Consider the following 23765-nt stretch of genomic DNA (forward strand, 5'->3'; position numbering starts at 1 on the left):
CCAAGTGTAACATTTTGAAAAATGACCCTTCGGTAAAACTGTCAGACACAGAGTGTTGAGTTCAGGTACCTGCCAACACAAACCTCTGGGAGGATGTTACTGAGGGAAATGAAACAATATCGGGGTCTCCATGGGGATTAACCAGGTAACTTGTAAAAAATTCAACATCAGCTCAGTATTTATGGGCTTCCTAGTCAGTAACATGATGGACTGCCCACAGCTAGTCTAACTCTTTCCCGTTCTGGGCAAGGCAGTTTCATTTGTATAAAACAGATGGGCAGGTGCCCTTAAATCCGTCTTTAAAGGGCTCTTGGCCCCGGCGGGCCCCGCGCAGGCGGTGCGGATGCCGCGCAGCACCTCCGGCTCCGCCGCGGGGCGGGAGGAGACGCCCCTGCGCCCCGCCAGTTCTCGCAGCGTTTGCCGGTTACCTGCAGAGCCCAGACCGCGGAGTCGCGAAAGCCCGAGCGCTCCTGAAAACCGCGCCAAGACGGGAGAAAAGGCCGAGCGAGCAAGCGAAGGCGGCGTGCGGTGCTGCGGGCTGAAACCCGCACCCTTGGCCGGCCGGGGCCAAGGTGAGGTGAGGGGCGAGAGGGCTTGGGTGAAGAACCGCAAGCTTTTAAGCACCTCTCCGAGCTGGCCGTGGAAGGGAGACGGGGGGGACTGCCCACCCGAGGGCTGCCAAGCAGCACTGCCGGGGTGGGTCGGCAATGAGCTCCAAAAAAAAAAACCAGGGAGAGGAGAGGAAAGCCCCTTATTGTTACTGTGGCTGCTCCTCGCCTCCCGGGCGGCGCTCCGCGGTGCCAGGATTTCCCTGCAGCCGCCTCCCGGCCCGCAGCCCCGCCGCCGGCAGCGCCGCCTCCCCGCGGCTCCCGCTCGCCGCCCCCGGCACACGGGGTGCTGCCGCCGCCGCCGCCGTGCACTGACAGGCGCTCGCAGGTGCCGCGCTCGCCCCGGGACGCAAAGGGGCGGCCCCGCTGCCCTCCCGGCTCCGCACCCGCGGAGGGAGGCAGCGAGGGAAGGAGGTTGGGAAGGAGGAGCGGCAGGGAGCAGCCGGCAGCGCCGTAAGTCAGGGAGCGGCGTGTGCGCGGAGCGGGGCAGGCTGGCTGCGCGGCCGCGGCCCCGGCCCGGCGAGGAGCCGGTACGGCCCCTCTTCCCCTGCGGAGCGGCGGCGAGGTCGCACCGCGCCCGCGCGGGGCACGGGGAGGGAGGCTGGCAGGGAGGGAGGCGTTTCGGGGTGGCCAAGGAGAGTATCCCTTAATCCTCGTGTTTGGTTCCTTGTGGGGCGTTATGCCGGAGCCGCATTGTTAAAACCGTGTCAGGGTGTTTCTACATCGCTGAAATTCCGAGCTGAAATTCGCTCCTATAATCGGTTTAAATTTTCTTCCCAGCATTATTCGGACATACCCTCGTTTTGGAGGCGTACCTACATCGCCCCAAAACAGCGCGGGCACGGGTTTTTTGTGCGGGATGTCCCCTTTCGCCGCGCCTTTCTGCCTGGGGTTGGAAATAACCGTGCGGCGGGGCTGGGGCAAACCCGCGGCGGGGAGAGAGAGAGTCAGGGCCCCGGTGTGATGCTGGTGGTGGAACAAAGAGTTCAGGTCGGGAAGGGAAGTAAGAATTGGTATGGATGGGGTTCCTGATGAAGAAACGCGGGCGGTACGGTAATAAGGGACTTGATTCAGTTGAAATTGCAAAGAGACCGAAATAGAGGAAGTAATTAATTTAGGACTTGCGTCATTGGAGATTGTTGTTATGTTTTAAAAATAGGAAGAGGGCTTATTATGAAATCTTTAATGTAACAAATATGATCCTGATCTCTTACTTTCCTTTGAAAAAAAATTTGAGGGGGAGGCAAGGAGAGCTCTTGGGAGTGAAATTACTCAGGCATAGATCTTTATTTCTAGCGTCATGTAGGTTATAAGTGTGTAACATTGTCCAGCAAAGTGTACGGATTAAAAATCGGAGGCTTTAAGGTATGAAAATCTAAAGCTGAACAATTCTGAGGATGCACAGTACCAGAAATCTTGCAACCCATGTGCTGTGGCTCAGATGTTTAGAGGAATGACAGAGATACCAAAAAAGGCATCATGATACTCTGTGCAATTCCAGGAGCAGAATTTTCTCCTTCCCTACAGAAAAGGAAAGCGCATTTCTGGAAGCAAGAAGTGACAGATGTGGCATCTCAGCAGCTGGCTAAACATAAAAGCATGTAGCAGCAGGTGATTACTGGTGCAAGGATTTATTTTTAAAGTGTCTTGTACTGAAAGGGTCCAGCCTTTTTTAGCGTTAGCATTAAGATTTACTTTAGCTCTGTGGCATGTTAAAAATAGCCTTTCAGCAGAGGCTTTCAGAAAAGTAAGAGAAATCTCCTATGGTCAAGGCACTCCTTGCTTTGAACATTTGTTTTTTATTACAGCATGCAGAAGAGAGGAGCTGAGCAGGTTTTTTTGGTAGGATAGTACTGAAAGGAATGATTTCTCCTGGCCTTAGCATAAGCCAGTGGGATCTGGGAAGGAAACAATGGAGCCTATCTCCTCGTTAGATTGAAGATAATCACAGTTACTGTTCTCTCAGAAGCACCTTGTGCATCCACAGAAGTGAAATCAGGCTGCAGAAACTACCTCTGTGGTTCTGCCTCTCTTCTGTGCTACGCAGAGCCAGCCAGAATCACCAGGAGGTGGCCTGGGTGAATTTTGGAAAGAGATGGATATCACCTAAGAGGCAGCCTAGAGCCACACTTTCCCTGAGGCAGCGTGGCTCTGCACTGCCCCTATTTGACTGCTGTGGCTACATGTCACATTGACTTCAAAGAGGCGTCTAAAACTCTTCCAAACCACTTATATCAGCTTTACTGTAATCAAAGAAAGCCATGGTTCATGGCAAAACATGTTTTGCTCTCAGCTTTTTGTAATTAGGTATGCTGCTTTGGTTTATAGTCTTCTAAGCTCCATGACTTCTTATAGAAGAAATTCTGGTCCTTTGCCCAAGTCTTGAGAAATAGTTTGGGGTAGGAGGGAATTGGCATTTAAAAACAAATTTCCCTCTCCATGCAGAATTTGCCATCAAGTTCTTCACTTCTTGCCAGTGAGGCTGTCGCCCAGGGGCTCAGTGACGCTCCCTGACCAGTTCTTCCTCTTATTCCTTGCCCTCGTTGACAGAATTGCTGTGGATCATGTCACTTAGTGCCCATTTTGGCCTTTCATAATGATGTAAAACACCATAGGCTTTCACTTTCCTGCATGATTAAGGCAGAGTAAATATATTTCTCAATATCTGAACCATACTGGGGAGAACTGGCTGCCTCTCCCTCCCACAGTGGTAAAACTGAACTAATTGGGTGGTCAGTGCCTAAGAGGCGCCATGCTGTAGAGATGTGGAATCCCTATGGGTACAACGCTTACAGGGGCAGCAGTCGGCTGGACGTGTATCGCTGGGTGGGTGGTTTGTTTGGGTTTTGTGCGATAGTGAAGTGAATTTCCCAAATAAACTCAAGTCTGAGCTTAAATGGGGATGTGTGGAGAATTGTATTCAGGTGTTGCATGGAGGGCTGTTTCTAAATGATTTCCTCTCACTCCAAAGCAGACTAGGTGGTAGCCAGTGGAAGCAGCTTAGCTGGTGCTGACGGCTGTGTCTGGGTAGAGCAGTGAGAGCAGATTTGAAGCACCACCTATGCAGGGGAGGGTTTTGTGTGAAGCAGGATAGCAGAATGAGGTGCAACTACAGAGTACAAGCCCAGGTAAAGTTCAGGCTGAAGAAGAGATCTGTTTCTAGTGCTATATTAAATAAGAAAGATTTTTGGATGACAGTCATGAAGATAAGCATTGCTTAGGATATTTTTTAATGTTCTGTATTTACATTCATAATGTTATCAATCAAAGATATTGATCCAGCCTGGTGACTGCTGGGGAGATGAGTGTAACAGGAGCAGCTGGAGCTGCCTGACAAGACGACTATGTTCCTCATTGTTTATGGGTTAAATTAAGATGCAGTAAAGCTTCAGAAAACACACTGCCAAGATAAAAATGAGATCATTACACATAGATGGAGTTGGCCAGGGTGGCAAGATATATTTATACCTTTACTTGGGTTTCATTTTCATGAGTCAGATTTGTCTTATGGTTCTGCCACTAGTTAAGTCCACAAGAACACAGCTGTTAATTTTTGTACGCAACTGTGAGTTTTTTCTTTTGAGAGGTTAGTGAACTGTTAAATATGTTTTACTCCTTTGTGGTTGTGTTGTTTTGTTTTCTTGAAGAGGGGGAGAGAAACCATTTACAGGCTGAGCATACATTGGAGTAGCACATTTTAATACCTAAAGCTCTGACAATGAGGAAGCAATAGTTGAATACTAAAGTTGTATCTTCATGTCCACGGTAGATTTTTATGCAAGACCATTTTACTGAAATGCATGTTTAGCAAAAGTAATTTGAAATACTGTTATACTTATCTTTGAAATTATATAAGTTATGCAATAGTCTTACAACTTGATGACTAGTATCTCCTGAATGCCAGGGAGCCACATGAAGAGTTTCAACCCTCACTATGTGTGGGAGAACAAGACGCAACTTAACTATGTAAATGTTGCGTTAATGTTGTTTACTTGCACTGAATAATAGAAGAAAGCTCACCAGGTCTGATACACTGCTTTGATTTCTATCATAAAGGTCAACAGGGAACAAGCCAGATAAGAAATTAAATGGGCTGATATAGTGAGTTATTGTGCTGGGGCTCATTCTGAATGAGCTAAGTGAACTTTTCAGTGGTTATGTGTAAACAGCAGCTGACCTTCTGTAGAGATACAAGTGCTGATGACAAGCTGTGGTCACTGAAACGAGGTATGACTGGCTTAGTCAGGTCTGCAAACTTGTTTAGATGCATTTGATAGCTTTTTTTTTTTTTTCCCAAATGATCTGTAGAGAACTTTCTAAAAATAAATACTTGATGTCTTTGCTTTCAAATACCAGATGTTTCTAGCCTGGTTCTCACTGGTTTGCTCTAAAAGTTTTATGTTTTTCTGAATATTCATGCTGTGCCTTAAACAAAGGAAACAGGTGTTAAGTCTTCATTCTGAATGATTTTTTCATATTAGAATATTAGACACTATCATGAAAATAGTAATTAGAAGTAAACTGTTAGTCTGAAAAGCTATATATATTTTTAGTTGACTTTTTAAAAAGTCTGTACAGTACAACAGTAAAGTCAAGCAAACCCAAAAACCTAAAGCCTGTTATGTTGTCAAAAGCAAGTATCCACAAGTTGGAAAATGCCTGTAGAAAACTGTGATACATATATATACATATAGGTGCATTATGGTCACGTTATTTCTCATAGCTCTCATGCCTCAAACAGTGTGTGAGGTGAATGAAGTGAGAAGTAACAAAAAGAGAGTATCTGTTTGAAACCCTGGGCTAAAGCTGAAGATCCTGCTCTGTCATAGTCCTTTTGGTAGCACTGGGCAACACTAGTGCAGATGGTAAAGGGACCAAACAGTGGTTGCACAAGTGATATAATCTTGGGATTTCCTAACTTTGCATTCTTGGACTTTGCAACCTTACTGTTCCGCATATGATATTTCTAATGATGGGGTTCAGAATTCTCGGTGATGCTCTGCAAGGAAGATCAAAGGTGCTTTGCTGCCACCACAGTCAGCATCTCTGAAGCATTTCTCCAAAGAGGTTGTGAAACTAGCTTTCTAGTCGGCAGAGCTCTCTGTCATGATCTTCACAAGGAGAAACCCTGATACCTGTAGGAGTATGAGTAATATTGTTTCAAATCTTCAGGAGGAAGCAAAGAAGAGGCAGGAAGGAGATGGTAGACAAGACTTGAGGATTAAGTCTTTAGGGAAGAGGCTGATGGATCTTGTTGCTTTGATAAACACTTCCTCTGTTTCTCCTATTCCAGTAAAGCTCCTTACTGACTTTTCAGAAGATGGTTTTCTCCCACTGTATGACTGGGTGAGCTCATGTCATAGACAGTTTTTGTCTGTTTGCTTTTTCTAGTGCTGGAGTACTGCACTAGTACCAAGTGATGTACAGGAACAAAATGCCGATGTTGCTGGAGATCCTACCCTCCCCCAGTTTTCTTCCTTGCCTTTTTTATTCCTTTATTTTATTTGTATTGTCATGAAGTGTCTGGCAACACTAATGGATTCTGCTTATTGGAAAGCTTTTTAATTTTACCAAAATCAATGCTTAAGTGATTTAGAACCTTAAAAAAAAAAAAAATAAAACCATAAAATCCTTGTGATACCAGAGCAATTTTTGAATGTGCCTTGTCATTCCAGAACTTAAAAAATCTAACCTTCTAAATTGTACTGAGATCCTGCAATCAGAAACAAGTTCAATTTTTTCTTCCTTCTGTGTATATCTCCAGTTCTAGTTAAGTAAAGCCTAAATTGTATGTCTTTACATACATCATTTCTATGAAGATTTAAGTATTTTCTAGAAACCTCTAACGTTACCTTTTTTTGCCTCAGTTAATATGATTCATTTGATTTAGTTTGACTTTAATTCTGTTTATTCATGAAATTAGTTAAATTAGATCTGAAACTCACGCAAAGATTAGTCCAAGATGTGGTGGAACATAAGGTGAGTGTTTTGGTTTGCTTCCTTTCTCCCCTTTTCTGTTAAGATGCGTGCCATAAATATCCTGTCTTTGATGTGACAAACCACCATTAAGGAACAGCATCTTGTTCAGGCACTCTTGCCACTGCTTTTAGTGATGAATTCTGTTGGGGCATGGTCATCGGTTTTAATTTTCACTCTTCATTTTTTGGATTATTTGATAAACTGTCTTTTGAGAACTAAAGGACAGTTGAGGTTTGGTTAAAATTTTATCTCTGGAGAATGGTTAGGCCAATCTTAATGTTCAGATTTCAAGTGATAGCTTCATCAATTTTATTTTTACAGGCTCCTTGTCATTTGAAGCATTTATTGGTGCTTTGAAGGTACACATTTCTGTAACCACAAAGAATAAAACCAAAAGCATTTCTGATACTAAAAGCTGTGCGGTCTTTGGCATTTCCCTTCTTCTAAGGATACATGGCTCCTATGCATCTATGCTTCTATGTTAGGGGTTAACCCAATTTAAGGAAGACTTCAACAGTAGGAGAGCTACATGGTGAGTGAAACGGGGGCAAGGAAAGAATAGTGCCATTGATGGTCTTGCATGTCAGATGCAGCTCACATGTTCCTGCTCCAGATTGAAAAGATTACTGCTCTTCATCAAGTTTAAGCTGGTTCTTTGCTTGCTCATGGCTCTCTAGCAGATGACCTTGGAAGAGTAACCACAGTTCATAAGAGGGTAAGATGCAGTGTATCCAGGGGTCTTTTCTATTTGGATATTTAAAAACCAGATGGGAATATGGAGGTAAAGAATGTAGCAGTGTGTCCACGCATAGGCTGTATATATGGCATATGGATTTCTATTTTGTTTCAGTCCAAACACTTGGAGTGGAAAGGTGAAATAGAAAGGAGGTGATGCTCACAGCAGTTACAATTCTGTTGCAAAGCTAGCAGTATTCCCTGCCCCTAAAGATGCAAAAACTGAAGAACAGTCTTCAATGAGATTTTGTTGTTGATATTTTATGTCTGCATAATTCCTAATATATCAGATACCTAGCTTGTGATTAGGGCTTCTGATGCTACAATAATACAAATTTATAGTAACACATTGCACAGTTTGGTTATCTTGCCTAGAAGTAAATTATAAAATCTAGTCAGTTTGAAGAAAACCTGAAATGAAAAGATTGGATTGTTAATATTATCATATCTGCTCTAACTTGTTTCTTATTAATGATATGCAAAGTAATTAATGGTACAGAGAAACTGACTGAAAAGAAAATCTATTGTTAGGAACAAGATAATGGACTGAGCAGACCAATAATTTGTATGGCAGCTGCTCTGTTGCTGTATGCCACTTCCCCACTTGCACAATATGATTTTAGCAGGGAGGGAGGCTGTAGTTCTTCTGGTTTTGTCTGTATGCATCCTCAGGTCAACAGCAAAACCAACAAAGCCATCCATTTTATGGCAGCTTTCTTAAAAATACATATTTCTGGTCCCAAAGAAGAAAAGTTGCAATAGCAAGAGCTCAAGTAGGTTAGGAATCTGTAGGAGTTCCTAAAGGAATTTGTGAGGGCAAAAATAAAACCTATCTCTCTGAATGAAAGTGATGAACAATCAAATAGTTTATGCTGCAGACAGCTTTTAGATTTTTGTCTGAGAATTAATTCCACTTTTAGCTGCAGTAGTTATTTTACCTTGAGACTATAAAGGTGTCTCTACTTTGGAAGAGGAATATACATTACAAATAAGGTATTTTGTGTCATGGTGTAACAGTTGGATTGCTGGGATATGCTCTGACAACCTTATAGAAGGAAGAGACAGGAGTAGCATCTAATGAAGCAACTACAGAGAAGTTGTAAACTTTGTGACACTGCCTTTGGTAAGAACAGTATATCCATTGAAATGTAAATCTTTAAATGTATTCAGGTGATCTCTGAAAATACAAAGATATAATCTGCATAAAGCCAAAGAATCTATAAGGAAAGAAGCAGGCTTCAATGCCCAAATGAGCAATCTAAAGATGATAATAACTCCTGTTGCTAAATTCCAGCAAATCTTCCTGCACGAAGCCTTTTTATGTGTCTTTCTCCCTTGCATCCTCACATCAATCCCTTCTCCCACTGTCCTACATCTGGTTCCACATCCCTAGTTCTTATGCAGAGGTTGTGTTCTTCCTCTGGATTTGGACTGATGGCTGTTCCTTCCTGCTGAATTGTTTGTGGAGATAGAGCAATGTAAGCAGGAGGGGTGGTATTTTTGATAGAGAGGGGATTTTGGAAGCCTTTCACTGGCAGACGCTAAGCTACTGAATCTTGCAGAAATGATATAATACCGTAAAATTGACTGTCCTGGTAATTCACAATGACAGGAAAAGACGCATTCCCAGATCCAAGTTTGAATGTCAGGACTAGCTTTAAACGTACAACAGTGCCAGAACGTTTTAGCAAGGCTGTGGATTTTGATGGGTGCTGTATGCATAAGAGTAAAGGATATTACGTTAGAGCAAGAGAGTAGAAATACGTAATTTTGTTTTGTCTCATTAGAGAAACAGTTTTAACAGCCACAGTTAAAATTCTCCCACCTCTTTCCAACCCTCCCAATAAACAAACATATACAGATTGCTGCAGATAAAGGGTGGAAAATGTTGGCTTGAATGGCAAAGTCTGATGTTTATGAAACTCTGAAAATGAGCTTTAAAACAGAAGCTTCCAAGACATCTGAAGGGTAGGTGGACATGTTAAAAAGGCATTATCTAAGAAATGGTGTGTATTCTCTCTATAATAAACAGTGTGGTATTTGCAGAAGTAGAAGCAGCTGTCTGTGTCTGTAAATTCAAGATCCTTGTCTGAAATAGTACCAGGTAATTTTTCAGGTACTCTGATTCAGTGTGTTCTTTGAGTCCATCTGGTGAGGTAGCTGTCAGTAGTCACTGGGCTTTCTGAATTTCAAAGTTTGTAGTTCTTGGGTTAATATCCTCAAAATACAAACATAGTCCCAAAGTCAAGTTTTACAGCAGTAACAATATATAGGAGATGTGGCTTGAAAAGAAATTATATTGTCATATTAAAGAACTCTCTCAATTTCTCTAAAGTAAAAATGAATGAAGCCACATGTTCCTTTTTTTTTTTTTTTTTCCAATGTGCTTTTCTTCAAAACTGAGTATCAGAAGTTGGACACTGGATTCTGCTCAGTCATGGATTTGAGATACCCTTGTTAGAAAGTCGTACTTAAAAATGTTTAGTTTTCATTGTGAATAGGCTAGGTTGCTGTGAAATGTGTGCCCTTCTGCTTGCACAGCGTCAGATAAGAAACAGCTTTTAAAGCTTGCAGTTCTCAAACTGTTCATGGCAATTTGACAGGAAAGAATTTAGTCAGTTCTCCATGCAGGATTTGAAGCACTGTCAAACATAGATACCTACTTTTTTTTCATTTTTCTATTTTGTGCTGAAAGACAAGAACTTTCCAAACACAACAGTTTGGATGAGTGCTCTGTTTTGATTACTTCCAGGAGATTTGCCCTTTCACCCTTCATAATCATCTTGACAGCCAAGAAAACACAATCTGTGGACAAAAAGGCTCTAAAAATTTAGACTTCGCCTAGATAAAAATGCTTTACAAAATCTTTAAATTTTTAGAGAAATGTCGTGTACTTCAGGAAAAATACTGTTCATATCTTGAATGATAAAGCTAGAACAGACCATTGGGAACCTATCTGTGACAAGCTGTAGGCATTTCCTCAATCCTGACCAAGTTCTGTGTCAGTATGACTTCTAGCTCTGCCTGAATTGTTTGAATTAGCCAATGGACAGGTTTTAGATTTCTTTATTTTTAAAATAAAAATCCAAATAATAGCGAACCCACTGCAAGCCTTGGTAAGTTGTTCTTGCTGGTACGTTTTCTTTCTTCACTTTGCTTTGTCTACTCTCAGTCTAGCAAACATAAGTGACAGTATCAGTCCTGTGGTTCTTCCGAAACCTTCTTTTGTTTAGTGGCATCTTCCCAGAATTGTGGACTGGACATGGGGATGGCCAAATAGAGAATAACTGGTCCTTCCCTTTCCCTTGTCAGTACCTTCTTATGCAGCAGGGAATTGCAGTAACCCCTTGTGACTACAGCAGAAGAGGATGAGGTTCTAATGATTATCTCTTTTGACCTACAAAACTCTTATCACTGTTTTGAGCACAATCTTATGTCCTAGAAGTGAGGCCTGTGTGATTTAGTCTTAAATTTTAGTCTTGAATGCATGACTTGAGTTTTAACAGTAGCCAGAGTGGCTTGCTGATGTTTAGGTATCACCTTATTGTGGTTTAACCGGGCAGGTAGCTAAACACAACACACCCTGTAGGATGGCGGAGAGATTTGAGGAAAAAAAGGTAAAATTTTGTGGGTTGAGGTAAAGACAGTTTAATAGGACAGGAAAGGAAGTGAAAATAGTAGTAACGATGATAAAAGAATTAAAACATACAAAACAAGTGATGCACAATGCAATTGCTCACCACCTGCTGACCAATGCCCAGCCAGTTCCGAGCAGTTGTCCCTGGCCAGCTTTCCCCTTAGTTTATATATTGAGCATGACGTTCTAGGGTATGGAATATCCCTTTGGCCAGTTGGGGTCAGCTGTCCTGGCCGTGTCTCCTCCCAGCTTCTTGTGCCCTCCATCCTACTCACTGGTGGGGTCCTGTGAGAAGCTGAAAGGTCCTTGAGTAAGGGTAGACCCTGCTTAGCAGCAACTGAAACACTGGTGTGTTATCAATATTATTCTCGGCCTAAATCTAAAATACAGCACTGTACCAGCTACTAGAGAGAAAGCTGACTCTATCCCAGACAAATCCAGTACACAGATAATCCAGATCACTCTCTTCCTTTCATTTCTGTTATCTACCTGTTAAATTTCCACTCCTCTCCTGATTGCCAGTCTTGTGGTGTAGGTCATGTTAGGATAATTCTCCAACTGAAATTGATGAATTGAAGGCAAAAAGTTTAAAAGCACCTCACTGGCAATACATTTTGAAAGTCCTTCTGTTGAGCAGAAAGCTCACGAGTCCTAGGAAGCCCATGGAAAAAATGCCATTCTGTTTGTAACATCAGTATAACTTGGGAGTGACACTGCCTTTTATGTCATACAAATGGAGAGAAATCGGGCATATTAAACTGGTATATAAGAAGTCATAATTGATCTACTCTGAGATCCCGTGACAGGAAAAAGGAATATTCTTTTGCTTTTGAGTGGATGTACTGGGCAGAAGAGGAGCTGTATATATTGGGTGCTGTACAAACCTATCCTTCTATTGCAGATGTACCAGTTCTGTTGTCTTATCTATAGTGTAAAGCAAGAGTCATGATCTGATTCTCAGTAGTTACAGTGTCAAGTAATTACACTGATATAACTCCTGGAGGGAGAGAGAGAGATGGACTAAGTGACTTCAAAAAGTGACTGACTCAAACAGTTAATCTTGGTTGCTTTTTAAGCTATGGGAAAAGTGTCATTAGTACCTGTCAACTGCTAGGGTGTTTCAACACGTTAATTTTGTTTCATTCTTGCTTGACCAAGGAGCAGATGGCTATTTTCAGGTACTTAGTAACTGACAGCCTTTCAATGGAATGCCCAAAAAGAACATTTCAGTGTCTGGAAAAACATGTAAGAAGAAAATTCTGTATCTTTTCCTGCATAAGAAAGGTGACTAGCAAGAGATATGAAGGGAGTTTCATTACTTGTTAGGCTTAATCAAGTTCTAAAGCCGCACTCAGTTTGACTTGCTGGATAGTAAATCATGGGGAATGTAATAGCCAAATGCAAGGCAAATGAAGGTTCACTCTGGATTTTTCAGGTATTCACAATATTTTTGGTTCTCAAATCGAGATTTCACTTTAAGATATGATTCTCTTTAAGCCTATGTTGGCACCCTGGGTGAAACTTCCTGCCTTGTTTCAGACAGTCTGAAACAGTCACTATGGGAGTTGTGAACTTTCTTCAGCAGCAGCTACTAACCTGGTGACTATTAAAAGTTAACTGTTCTATTGCAAGCTGCTAATGTGTTGTGTTTGGAGAGTTTTGGTTTACTGATCAGGTGAAGATTTTCTTTCTTTTCATTGTTTTTGGGGCCTTTCTTCCCCTGCTAAATGACCTCTGCCTTCCCACTTTTGTGAATGGATTATGGTCTTTTCAGGAATGGCAAGAGCTTAAGAGCAGTGCCTGTGGTGGGATTTTTGTTTAAGAAAATATGTATCTTTAATTTTAATTATTGTAGGATAACTCATATTTAATGTTCTGTGTTCTGAGAGAACTTTAAAACAACAACAATAAAATCCCACCTTTCCCAAGGGATGTGGTTTAAAAACTTAAGAAGCATAGGACTACAACAATAAGGGTGTTGATGAACTATTCCTAACATGGATCTTTGTAGCTGTTGGTGAAAATTCTAATGATTTCCTCCAGGAAGGATTTCTTTGGGCTCCTTCCTTGGAGCCAAAGTATGGTGCTCCGCTGCTTCTGCAGCCAGAAGGAGCATACGTCTGCCGAATCCAGGTAGCACCCACATGCACAGAAAAAGAAGGAATGTCAGTTTGGTAATATCATCCTTCTAGAAGTTACATGCCTTTTTCTGGGGCTGTGTTTCAGAGTATTTTTTGTTATAATATTTCTATTCCTTTCCATGTGAGCCATATCCAAAGAGTTTGTGCAAGAGGCCCTATGTCACCCAATCATTTCGTCCTGTCCAGTATTGAAGAAACAATACTGAGATGTCGTTGCCTTCCTCAGATGCCAGTTCCCTCTTAAATTTCTTGAGTGTACTGTCTCTTTGGCCATGTGCTCTTCTGTAATTCGGAGGACTAAAGTGTGTTGCTTCCTTGTGTTTCTACAGAGGTTATCTCTGTTAAAAGAAACATTATGGACTTTTACAAGAGAGCACCACACTGTGCCTTAAATTAATGCAATCCTGATGCATTGTTACAGAATTATATGGGGGATTTTTTCTTTCTTCTGGATATGGTTTGGATCTGCACTCAGAACAAACAAATTGATCTTGGGTTCTGCTCTGCTTGCGTACGTGAAGATGAAGAATACCTGGCCACTTCGTTGTGGCTTGGATTCTGACCATCTTTACATTAGTTTTGTTTGTTGAGTTGGTGGTTTGTTTGTGGGTTGTTTTTGTGTGGGTGGTGTTGGGTTTTTTGGTTGTTTTGGGGGGGGGGGGGTGTTTTTTTGGGTCATAGTTGTTGGGTTTTTTTGTTTGGTTTTGGGTGGGGTAGGTGGGGGTTCTCTAGTGTTTGAGCAGTTTCTTGTCACCACTGCAGCTGTCTGTCCTGGGCCCTACAACGGGTCACCTTTTCTTAAATTTCTGAAGGATGGTAAACCACACTAACAACACATCACTCCTCCCATGACTTGAATTCTGACTCCCTGGAGCTTGCAAGAGCCATTAGAAATTTGCTTTAAATAGCCTTCTGTAAAGGCAGAAGTTCATCTTACCTTGCACAATCCTTATTAAAGGATTAAGTAAATAAATGTGCCCTTTACACAGGAAAACAGGTCCTCGAGTTCTGTTCTTTTATTTTTCTGCCTACATGCCACTGCTTTCCATACCAGAACAATTTGCAGCATGTGGCAAGAGCTTGTACTTGGTCAAGATGGAGGTACATCCATGCCCAAAGGGACTGCTGCATCTCATTTCTGTGCTCTTACAGCTGTATAAATAAGACATGTGATGACCAAGCAGAGTTGTAACAGTCCAGCAGCAAGTGTCACAATGCAATGTAAGGCCTTGTTATATGTGTGCTCTGTTTCAGAGCTAGCTTCTCTCAACTCTGAAGTATTTAGTGCAACCTAGATAAAATGCAGGCTCAGTATTTTTAGATGATGTTGGTTTAGTCAGAGCTAAATGTAACTTTTGCCTTGTTCAGGTGATTGCTTCTCTTACCTGTCTTCCAGTACTCTGTATCATGTGAGGGGCAAAATGTCTGAGATTTCTGTGTAATAAGATGAAGCATTACTAAAAAGCCAGGCTGTTGTTGAATTTGGGTTGTGTTTGGCTTTCAGACAGCTGGTGTAGGTCCCCTCAACATCCTGGGAGTGGAGTGCCACTGCTGATCAGTCTTAATTCTATGGACAATGGATTTGGCAATGGATTATACATTTAATGGTCAGCTTCAGGAGATCAAAGGGAGAGAGATCCCTTGTCTGAGACAACATAAGAAAAACAGTGACTGGTGCTGAGGAGCATGTTTAGCGGTTAGTTGGCATTTGTAAAGAGGGAGTGAAAGGGACCTGCAAATGCAGGACTGTGCTGCTGAGGTAGGTGGGAGGGTTAAGAGTTGGACTTGATGACGTTAAAGGTCTTTCCAACCTAAGTCATTCTATTTGGCCTGAGGGCTTCAGAGAGGTGCAGAAAGGTGTTGTCATGTGTTACCTAACATCTAGCCTAGTTTCTGTTGAAATGTCTGATTAATTTGGGAGTTTTCCTTAATGTGTGTTTTGGAACAAATTAAATGTGACCAACGTCCCAACAAAGATGTGAAATTTGTTTTCTGCTGATAAAAATGCTGCATACAAATGAACACCAATTTGCCATCATTATGCACACACTTCACTTGGACTGCCTGACAGGGATGAACACTGAGACAGAAATCGTCTCTTGCGGTGCCTTTCTTATAAGGTGACAGCCACTTAGGCCCAGCTCATGCTTTGGCTGCTGTGTGGTTTCTTTTACAGTCTTTCTGGGAAGGCACTAGTTGTTTTATAGCAGCCTGAGTTTGCTGTGATCCTCTTCAAAAGGGCCATGTAGCTTGTATTTCTTTAGATACTAACTAGCAATTGGATAGTGCCCTCCCTCTCCCAACATACGCCAAGGATTTACAGTGTTTTAAGGTGTGTGAGAGGATTTGTTCAGGTAGAAGAACTCATCATAAAAAGTTGTAACTTGTTTCTCGCAACAAAGGCAAGTTGATGTTTTGGTTGAGTATGGTATTACACCAGTGTATTTGTCAGTGTCAATTTATGCCAGGCTTTAAATAGGATTCTCTGCAATGAGTTTGTTTTCTGGTAGTCTGTAATCCTTTCAGGCTAGCTAACATTAACGAGCGGCAGCATTACTGTGGCTGGTTTTCTTTTGATCATGCACAGCCCCAGTCAGGAAATGGGTGAGGAGCATGAGTCATGATAACATTACCCTAATGTGACTGCCTACTAGAAGTTTTCTTTTTGCCGCCAATATGCTTTCCCTTGGTGCTACTTCTGAAAACAGAATGTCCATTTTGGAGCACTTTGAAACATTGACCTTTAAACAGAGGGCTTTATGTTCTCTTGCAGTCTCAAGGCAAAGTTCTAAGCAGGAGCCCCTGCAGAGTGCAGAGAGAACATGAATGTCTGCAGAATGCTTTTCCAGAAAGCTGCAAAGGACAGGACTTGACTTGCAGTACATTAGGGCTGTTTGGGTTCATTGGTTAAAGTGTTATTTCCCTGACCCATTTAATTATTTTCATGTTGTCTGCACATGCAGGCTTGAGATCCAGTCTTCTCTATATGCAGATGCTGTAATCTCATAATTTGGCTTAAGATGTGTCTTAATGCTGTATTTATCTTTTGAAATATGGCTGCAGTAATGGGAAGATAGGTGCTGAGCACTGGCTGAGGTAAAACCCTGCGTGTTGAGAAGGCAGCTTTAGTGGGATTTGAGACAGCAGTATTTCAGGCAGTTTAATTAAATACATGGCGTTTAGAGGTTGAAAGACACGTCAGCTGCTAATCAGTAAACTAGCTTTAGTGCTGAGTTGCCACTGTGCCACTGAATACTCAAACAGTATACCTCTGTACAAGTGCCGAGAATATTAATTTCTTTCAAATTAAACTGATTAACTCTGCCTGGGTTTAAGGGCAATATGTGAAATACAACTGTTGCACAAAGAGTGAATGCACTCTGATGCTACTTGATATATTCCAGAAAAAAAAGTCTGATCAATTTGGTACAATCAACCCAAGTTAACAGAAGCTCTCTGTCTGTGGCAGAGAGCTCTGAGGAGGAAGTGGGGACCCTAGCACTGCTGTCCAGGCTGACGGGGCATGTTGCAGGTGTTGCTGACATACTGCAGAGCAGAGCCAGAATATGGCATGTCTGTCAATTGTCACTTATTCCTTCAGATTCTTGCTTCTCCTCGAATGGTGCCTTCAAATAGTGGAGTTGTTTTGTTAGGACTGTAGTATAAGCTCATAGTGAAGATGTAATTTGTATTTTTTTTCCTTTTGTTTCAGGTAAGGGTGATAAAACAGTTACTTTAGTTTTATTGACAATCTGCTTTGAATTGCCTATAGATAACAAAATTTGTTAGTCCATGATTTCATCCCCATTCCTTAAAGAGGGCATGAGCTGGGCCAAAAAAAAAAAAAAAGAAATAAAGATTTTTGTAATCCATTGAAGAATTTCCCTTCTTCTGTCTACCCCAACTCCATGCTCATTGATGATGACCATTCAACTCTGGAAAGGAGGCAGAACTGCTCTGCTGAGCAGAGGATCCATCCTTTTTCCTATGTAATAAAACAAGTCCTGTGCAGCTTTCTGTTTTTCTGTAGCTTTGTACCTCTACCTCATTAACCTTTGCATATAGAGGGTTCTCTGCCCTTCGGGTTTGCTTTAAAACTAGCTTATCAGGCACTTTAAGATGGTAAATACTTATTTCAAGTGAAACACTTTGAGAATTGAATAATAGGAGAACTGGTGATTATAATGCCTATGACACTTGTGTGTTTCAAGGAGATGATAAAGAATATTTGACTTAGAGGTGAAGGGTATTTGAGAATTGGAAGTGTTCAGGGTAGGGTGGTTGGTGGGGTTTTTGTTGTTTTTTTTTAAGTTAGTATCTTGCAAGATACTTTTATTTTAGATTGCCTTTTCTCAGGAGCTACCAGCTAATGACATGTTAAGCTAGGGATCCTTTAAAAAAATAGCAATAATAACATCTTGACTGTAGCTGGAAAAACTTAATTTCAAATTGACAGCAGCCTTGGGAACCCTAAGGCTAGTGGAGCTACCAAGCCATTTTTGCATCAGAAGTGAATAAAATCTGGATGTAATTCCATGGACAATTTTTCTTGTGGAAGAGTTGGTTAAGAATTGCCCACCCCTTCTGCCAGAACTCCTTGCTCTGAGTGATGTTTCAGGAGATGGCTGAGCTATTCAAATTACAAGCTGCACCTGAAAGTAGCAGTCTCACTCCTAGCCTTGTGGTTTTACAACCCTTTCCCTGTTAGTTTTCACCCAGTCCTGTGTGCTGAACTGGCTTATAAGGGGTCAAGTGTGTGCACACAGTATGGGGGGAAGGGGAGAATGCCTTTCTGACAGTAGTTATATTGGGCTTGAAGTCTCTTGAAGCATTGCCATCAGTCACACTGCAGCTGTTGGTAAGCCTTTACTGTAAACTGAGTCAGTGGGGAGAATTGCTGCTGTGACTGGTTTGCCATGTGGCTTGTAGGTCTGCTGGCCCATGGAGGGTACAGGGAACTGCAGCGCAGAACTGGGAACCAGCAGTGAGGAGTGAGGAATCTAGGGTGAGAACTTCTTAAACCAGCTTTGAGAGCAGAGCTGGGTTGGGGAACTACACCCTCTGTGTCAAAAGAGAAAGCCATCTATGCTAACCTGCTCAGAATTACAAAGGGCATGGATTCGTAATCCACTTAAACTGATACGAGTGCTGGCTGACATCAAAAGGGGCATTACTGCCTGCCTCAATCCACATCTTCCCAAGTTCTTCCACACAGCAATACCAGCACTTAGGTGAACTTGACTTGAACTTGGTCAGGCAGCTGCTTTGGCTAAAAACTGTTTCTTTCTTCTCCTTCAGTAGGTGAGATTTCAACCAGAGCAGTTACCCAATCTTTTAGGTGGCATATAGTCAGGTTATAGCTTGGTTTGTTTAGGGCTTTCCTCCACCCCATTTTTTAATGGTTTTCCTTTGGCATAAGAGAGTAGATGGACATGTTTTTAAGCCTCTCCATCTTGTGGCTTATGAGTTTATGGTCCCCAGCTATTTGCTCATCTGGTCTGGCTTTGTAGGAGGAAATGTGTGACACTGCTTCACTGCACAGTCTGACATAGCATAACCTCCCTTTCAGCGCTGCATTTGTTAAGGTCCCAGACTGTGTACTAACATGTACCTATGTCTAAATCTGCATGGTCTTGCACTTGCTCAGTTTTTAAAAGCCAATGATAAAACTGCACTGTATGGTATTAAATCGGTATGTATGAATGTACCAGCCAACAAAGCTAAGGAGAAGGTAATAAAGAGGAACCTGTTTCAGTCCATGGTGCCAAACAACACAGTACTTAAGCTCATTAAATTCTTGTGTCTGTAGAAGAGAAGAAAATAGAAAAGGTTTTTATTATTCTAGAAAAGGTGCTAACTTTTCAAAGCTGAAAGCAAGCTGTGACTGAAACCTGTTGGAAGGTGAAAAAAAGTTTGCTTGATGAAAGAAATGGGAATTATTTAAGTCCTTATAATGATGAGTGGTCAAAAGCACAACTGCAGAAACAAGCTCTATAAGGCATTTGACTTTATTGCATCATAGCCAGATTTTTAAAATATTAGTCCTCTGCAGTGTCAAGAAAGCACGTATTAAAAACATTTAGAATCTCAGAGTAAACACAGAAAGAAGTTGGCATCAGAGAGGGTTGTAGTTCTATTGAAATAATGCAGAGATCATTGTACACAGCATAGGGCTTCACAGTATTTTTATGAGCAGCCTCCAAATAAGTGTAAAATTGCTATGGTACAATTTGCAGGTGATGGAGATTGGCAAGGAAGTATATTGATGAGGAAGCTGAAGAACTCTCAACTGATTTATTGATTGACAGCTTGAGCACATTCAAGTAAAATGCTTTCTCTTTCTGAAGTAGTATGGCCTTTTTATCCTAAAGAACAGAAATTATTTGCTGGAGAATGATAGCTTGGAAAAGCTTTGGGTTTTTTGCCTTCTAAGCAATAGTGTCTTACTGGGCAAACTGTGTAATACAAGCACCAGCAATGGCTGTGCTGGCAAAATTTGTTGATTAAATGAATATACATGTATATTCATCCTGAAAAATAGAATGGGGATGCCCACTCTGAACCAAGAAATGGCAGTGATAACAAATTTCTACTTTTGCTAATATATAGTTTATTCTGCTTGGAGAACTTGTTTTTGTTATACCAGCACAAGAACTCTTAAATGGTTTGCAATATAATGCTACCCTGTAAATACAGGAAAATTCCTGTTGTAAGATGGGAAGGATAAAAGCAGAAATATGACCTTGTTTATAAACAAGGCAGCAATGATGGGAAGAAGTGCTTTTTATCTTGTTGTATGGTGTTAGGGAGAATGATATTGAAATGTTGTCACTAATTCTGATCTGCTCTGAAAATGATGTTGGAAAATTGGAAAGAGTTCAAAGGAGAGAGACATTTGAAGGCTTAAAATTACTCCCCCACCATTACCACATGAGGAATTCCCCCTGTTCACTTCGATCAGAAAGGATGCCTGAGAAACGACTTGGTTAGTTTTCAAGTACCTTTAACAGGGATGAAGGTTACTGGTTGATAAAGGGCTTTCATAATCTCAGTCTGATACTGAACAAAATAATAACTGGAGACTGGGGCCAGTTGCTCAAACCAGACAGCAGATAACTTCAGCAGCTCCTTCCTGCTGTGCTGGTACAGCTGTTTGAAGGATACAGTGAACTATGAAAATGATTTTTTTGTTGTTGTATTTTCCAAACCTGGTTGGCTTTGCTTTATTTCTTTTTCTTAGAAATGAAAACTCTTAAATAGGTGAAATGCCTCATTCATTTCAACATAATGCACAAGTACTTTAATGGTTTAAAGTTGAAGGTGTTCTTGGTTAATGTGACTTACTCCGGCTTGATCCATTTGAAAGGGTACTGTGTAGGGAAAGATGGCAAGATTTAAAGGGTCAGCAATTAAAAATTATTCTGGGAACTTGTTTTTTCTTCATTTGTGAACTTAGGTTTAGGGGGAAAAATAGGAGGGTGCTGGAGAAACGGAGGATACCTGCAGAGAAAGATACTCTAAGCAGCTTGTCCCTGTCTGCACTTACACTTAATGACAATTAACTCTTCTTCAGGTGGACTGCTTGCAGCTAGTGCACTGTTTATCTTTGAGAAAAAATGTTTATAGCAAGGGAGATGAAAATGTATCCTTACATGATACATTTCTTATGTTTTCTCTTGCAAACGTGATCGATAATGAATTCCTATGCTTAAAAAAAAAAAATAATCAATTTCTCCCTACCTGCTGTATAGTTGAAGTTTTACAAGCCTTCCTTGTCATTCATGAATATATCTGTATTACGGAGCATATTCACTTTTACCCCTGAGCAGACAATTGTTTCAAGAATTCAAGCTGCTTCAAGTAGTAGTACCTTGGAGTATTTAGCCACTATTAATCTGGAAAGATAGATCAGGTGGAACTCTGCAAGGCTATCTTCCATCCCTGTTACTACACAATATTTTCATGAATGATTTGAATGTATGCTTATTACATCCACAGATGATGCTAAACCTGTGTGCTCTAGAGGCCAAGATTAAAATTCCAAGCAATCCCTGATCATTTGAAGTGTTTGAAATTAATAGAATGCAGTGCAGCGAATATGGAGGCTTTGCTACAGGGGCCTAGTCAAGAACAAGATGTAGAATAACTGGCTAGACAACAGTTCCTCACTAAAGGAGCTAGGTTTTTAGTGGACCACATCTAAACATAAGCCAACAATGTTGTGATGCTGAAAGAAAAATGAAGACACTATTAAGAGAGAAATTGAGATCTCCACTTGAATGTTGTGTGTGCTTTTGGGTGTGTTTAAATAAAGATTTGAGCTGAGAGGAGGAAGACCAGAAAAGGAAGTTGGGGGAAGCTATCTCAGCTCCCAAAAACATTGCCTGTGTTGAAGTATTTGTGGTGTTTAATCTGAAGAAGAAAAGGCTGAAAGGAAATATAGAATGCATGAAATAATGAATGTATTCATTAGGGCCCAGATTGGAGCAGGGGAGACTTCAGGTGCATCTCTTCTGATGACTAGCCTCTGTGAAGTAAATTAATGTGTGCAGTCTGCACCTGTAGGGGAATTTTAAGAGGAGGGTGGACTAACATCTTCCATTACTAGCAGAAGGCATCTAGGTCTTTGCAGGATGATGGAGAAATGAATGAACTGCATCATAGGGTCCTCTCCTGACCCATGTTTCTGTAGCTGTGGGAAGGATTGGGGATTTTTTTTCCCTTTACTTTCTAAAAAGTGTATGTGACAGTGGGATAAAAGAGGTTAGGTTTGATCTAGGAAAGTAGGTTGAGTGCAGTGTGAGAAAATTAGTTGAACTGAAGTGTGATTAGCCTGATTGTTTTTATAAAGTAATTAAATCTGTAGCTTTAATCAGAAGGGTGCAAGTTCTTTGATGGAGGGAGAAACAAAGGGGCAAGGACTTCTAATCTGATCAGGGAAGTTGACTTTAATACAGATGAATTCAAAGGCTGGTCCTCTTATAAACAAGGTAAATTCAGATGAGCAATCTGGAGAAGTGTTGCCACCTGATTTGGTTAAAGCTACTCAGAAGGTGGTGGCTCTATAAGCAGAGGCTCGCTGATGGCCTGGTCTAGAAGAAAGTAGACTTGTGGCCTCTCATCTTCAGAGGCCGCCAGTTGATACGAATACCTAAGCCCCCAGGAACATGAGAGGTAAGCTGTATGGTGCATCATCTGCTGCTTTTCTTGTACCTGAAGATTTGGTTATACTGGGAGTTTGTTTTACCAGCATTCGGGAATTGTGACAGCATGAGTTCAGGCCTCTGTTAGAAAAACAATGAGAATGGTTTGCACTGCTGCTGTTTCGGGCATAATGAAAGTAACAGCATTGACGAGGATGTTCTCAATAGTTTGATTGTGCTGCTGAAAGCTACTGATAGCTCAAATGTAAAATGAACCCCTAAAGCCTAATTCGTCTATGCTTGCAGGTATTTCATTTTGTAGAAAATAAGCAGCCTAATGCATAGTTTGTGTTTGTCTTTTGCTGTGTTAACTGTATTCTTATTTGGGTATGTACATGTACAGACTGTTTGACTTGCTCCAGAAGATAATTCAATGTTATTTTTAACAATGCTTTGGAAATGGGTTTCTCTGAAGTTCACGTGCTTCTAGCCAATGACGTGTGAAGCAGAGCCCTTGCAAGGGATTGTCCAGTAGAAAGACCATAGGCTTCCCACAGCATATGCTTGCTTCTGGTCCTACCTCGTGGAGATAGACTTTTCTTTCTTTTGTTTCTTTGCGTAGGACACTGCTTAGGGATCCAGGTCTCTTGGGATTTGTTCACAAATAATTTTGCACCTTGACCCTTTTTTGTCTTTGGCTTTGTAAGCTCAGTTGTTGGGGTATTTGCTGATAGTCTGTCATTTTAAAACAGACTGTGGAATAAACTAAGGCATCCATGGAAAACTTTGAGCTGTGTGGAAGGTGATGATTGCTGAGTGGACAGACGGTCCACAAGACAGATTGAGAAGTGCCTCTGAAAATATTAGTCTTTGTTACCAAGCAGAACACTTTTATATGAGGGTGTGAAGTGATAGGAATGAAAATGAGCAAGTGTTACAACAGTCGAATTTTCACTGGGTTGAAGTTTCTCTGGCTTGGTTCAGGCTTGGATCTTGTAAGGAGGGACATCTCTTCAACTGGAAGAAGAATCCTTTCATGTTGTTTTTCTCTTAAATTAAGGTCTCCTACTCAGGCTGGCAGGCTAGGACTGTGGACCATGGGTTTTACATTTGATTTTCTGATGTTTTCGCATTTAGCCTTCCAATTTGGCTATACATTTACTTAGTTGAAATTAGTCAAAACAGACCTTTTTATTAGCAGCAAGATCAGAAAAAGGTCTTATTTTTAGACAAGGTGGACTTTACTGTGTGGCCTGGTATCAAGAGTGGAGTATGTTCTGTCCATTCTCTTAGCTCATGTGTACTGGTGATTTCATTAAATCTTCCTGAATGCAGGGAGTGTGCAAGGTTTTTGTGAAGGTTTTGTGGATTAAATGTTTAGCTTTTCAGGAGCTGAGCTGGAGGCTTAGCCTCATTAAGCCTTTCTTCATTTGCCAAAGTTGGATTTTTTTTTTTTTTTTTCTTCTTACTGATAGAACTTCTTTAAAACCCCACGTTATCTATTGATATAGGTTCTTCCTTA

General features: G+C 41.3%; 1 protein-coding gene across 3 annotated transcripts in view; it reads left to right on the plus strand.

Annotated features, from left to right (window-relative positions):
• The first annotated feature begins 301 nt into the window (after window positions 1-301).
• Window positions 302-23765, plus strand: part of CDC42EP3 (CDC42 effector protein 3) — a 28460-nt gene continuing 4996 nt past the window's right edge. Inside the window, exon 1 of one of the 3 annotated variants that reach the window (XM_030499983.1) lies at window positions 302-572. In XM_030499983.1, the coding sequence (XP_030355843.1) occupies window positions 344-572 (229 nt within the window). In that variant the 5' untranslated portion in view covers window positions 302-343. Of the gene's footprint in view, window positions 578-837; window positions 1062-23765 lie in introns of those variants that run through there. The other 2 variants (XM_030499982.1, XM_030499981.1) reach the window with 2 other exon arrangements.

Source organism: Strigops habroptila, chromosome 10 (assembly GCF_004027225.2).
Source record: "Strigops habroptila isolate Jane chromosome 10, bStrHab1.2.pri, whole genome shotgun sequence".
NCBI classification, from domain to species: Eukaryota; Metazoa; Chordata; class Aves; order Psittaciformes; family Psittacidae; genus Strigops; species Strigops habroptila.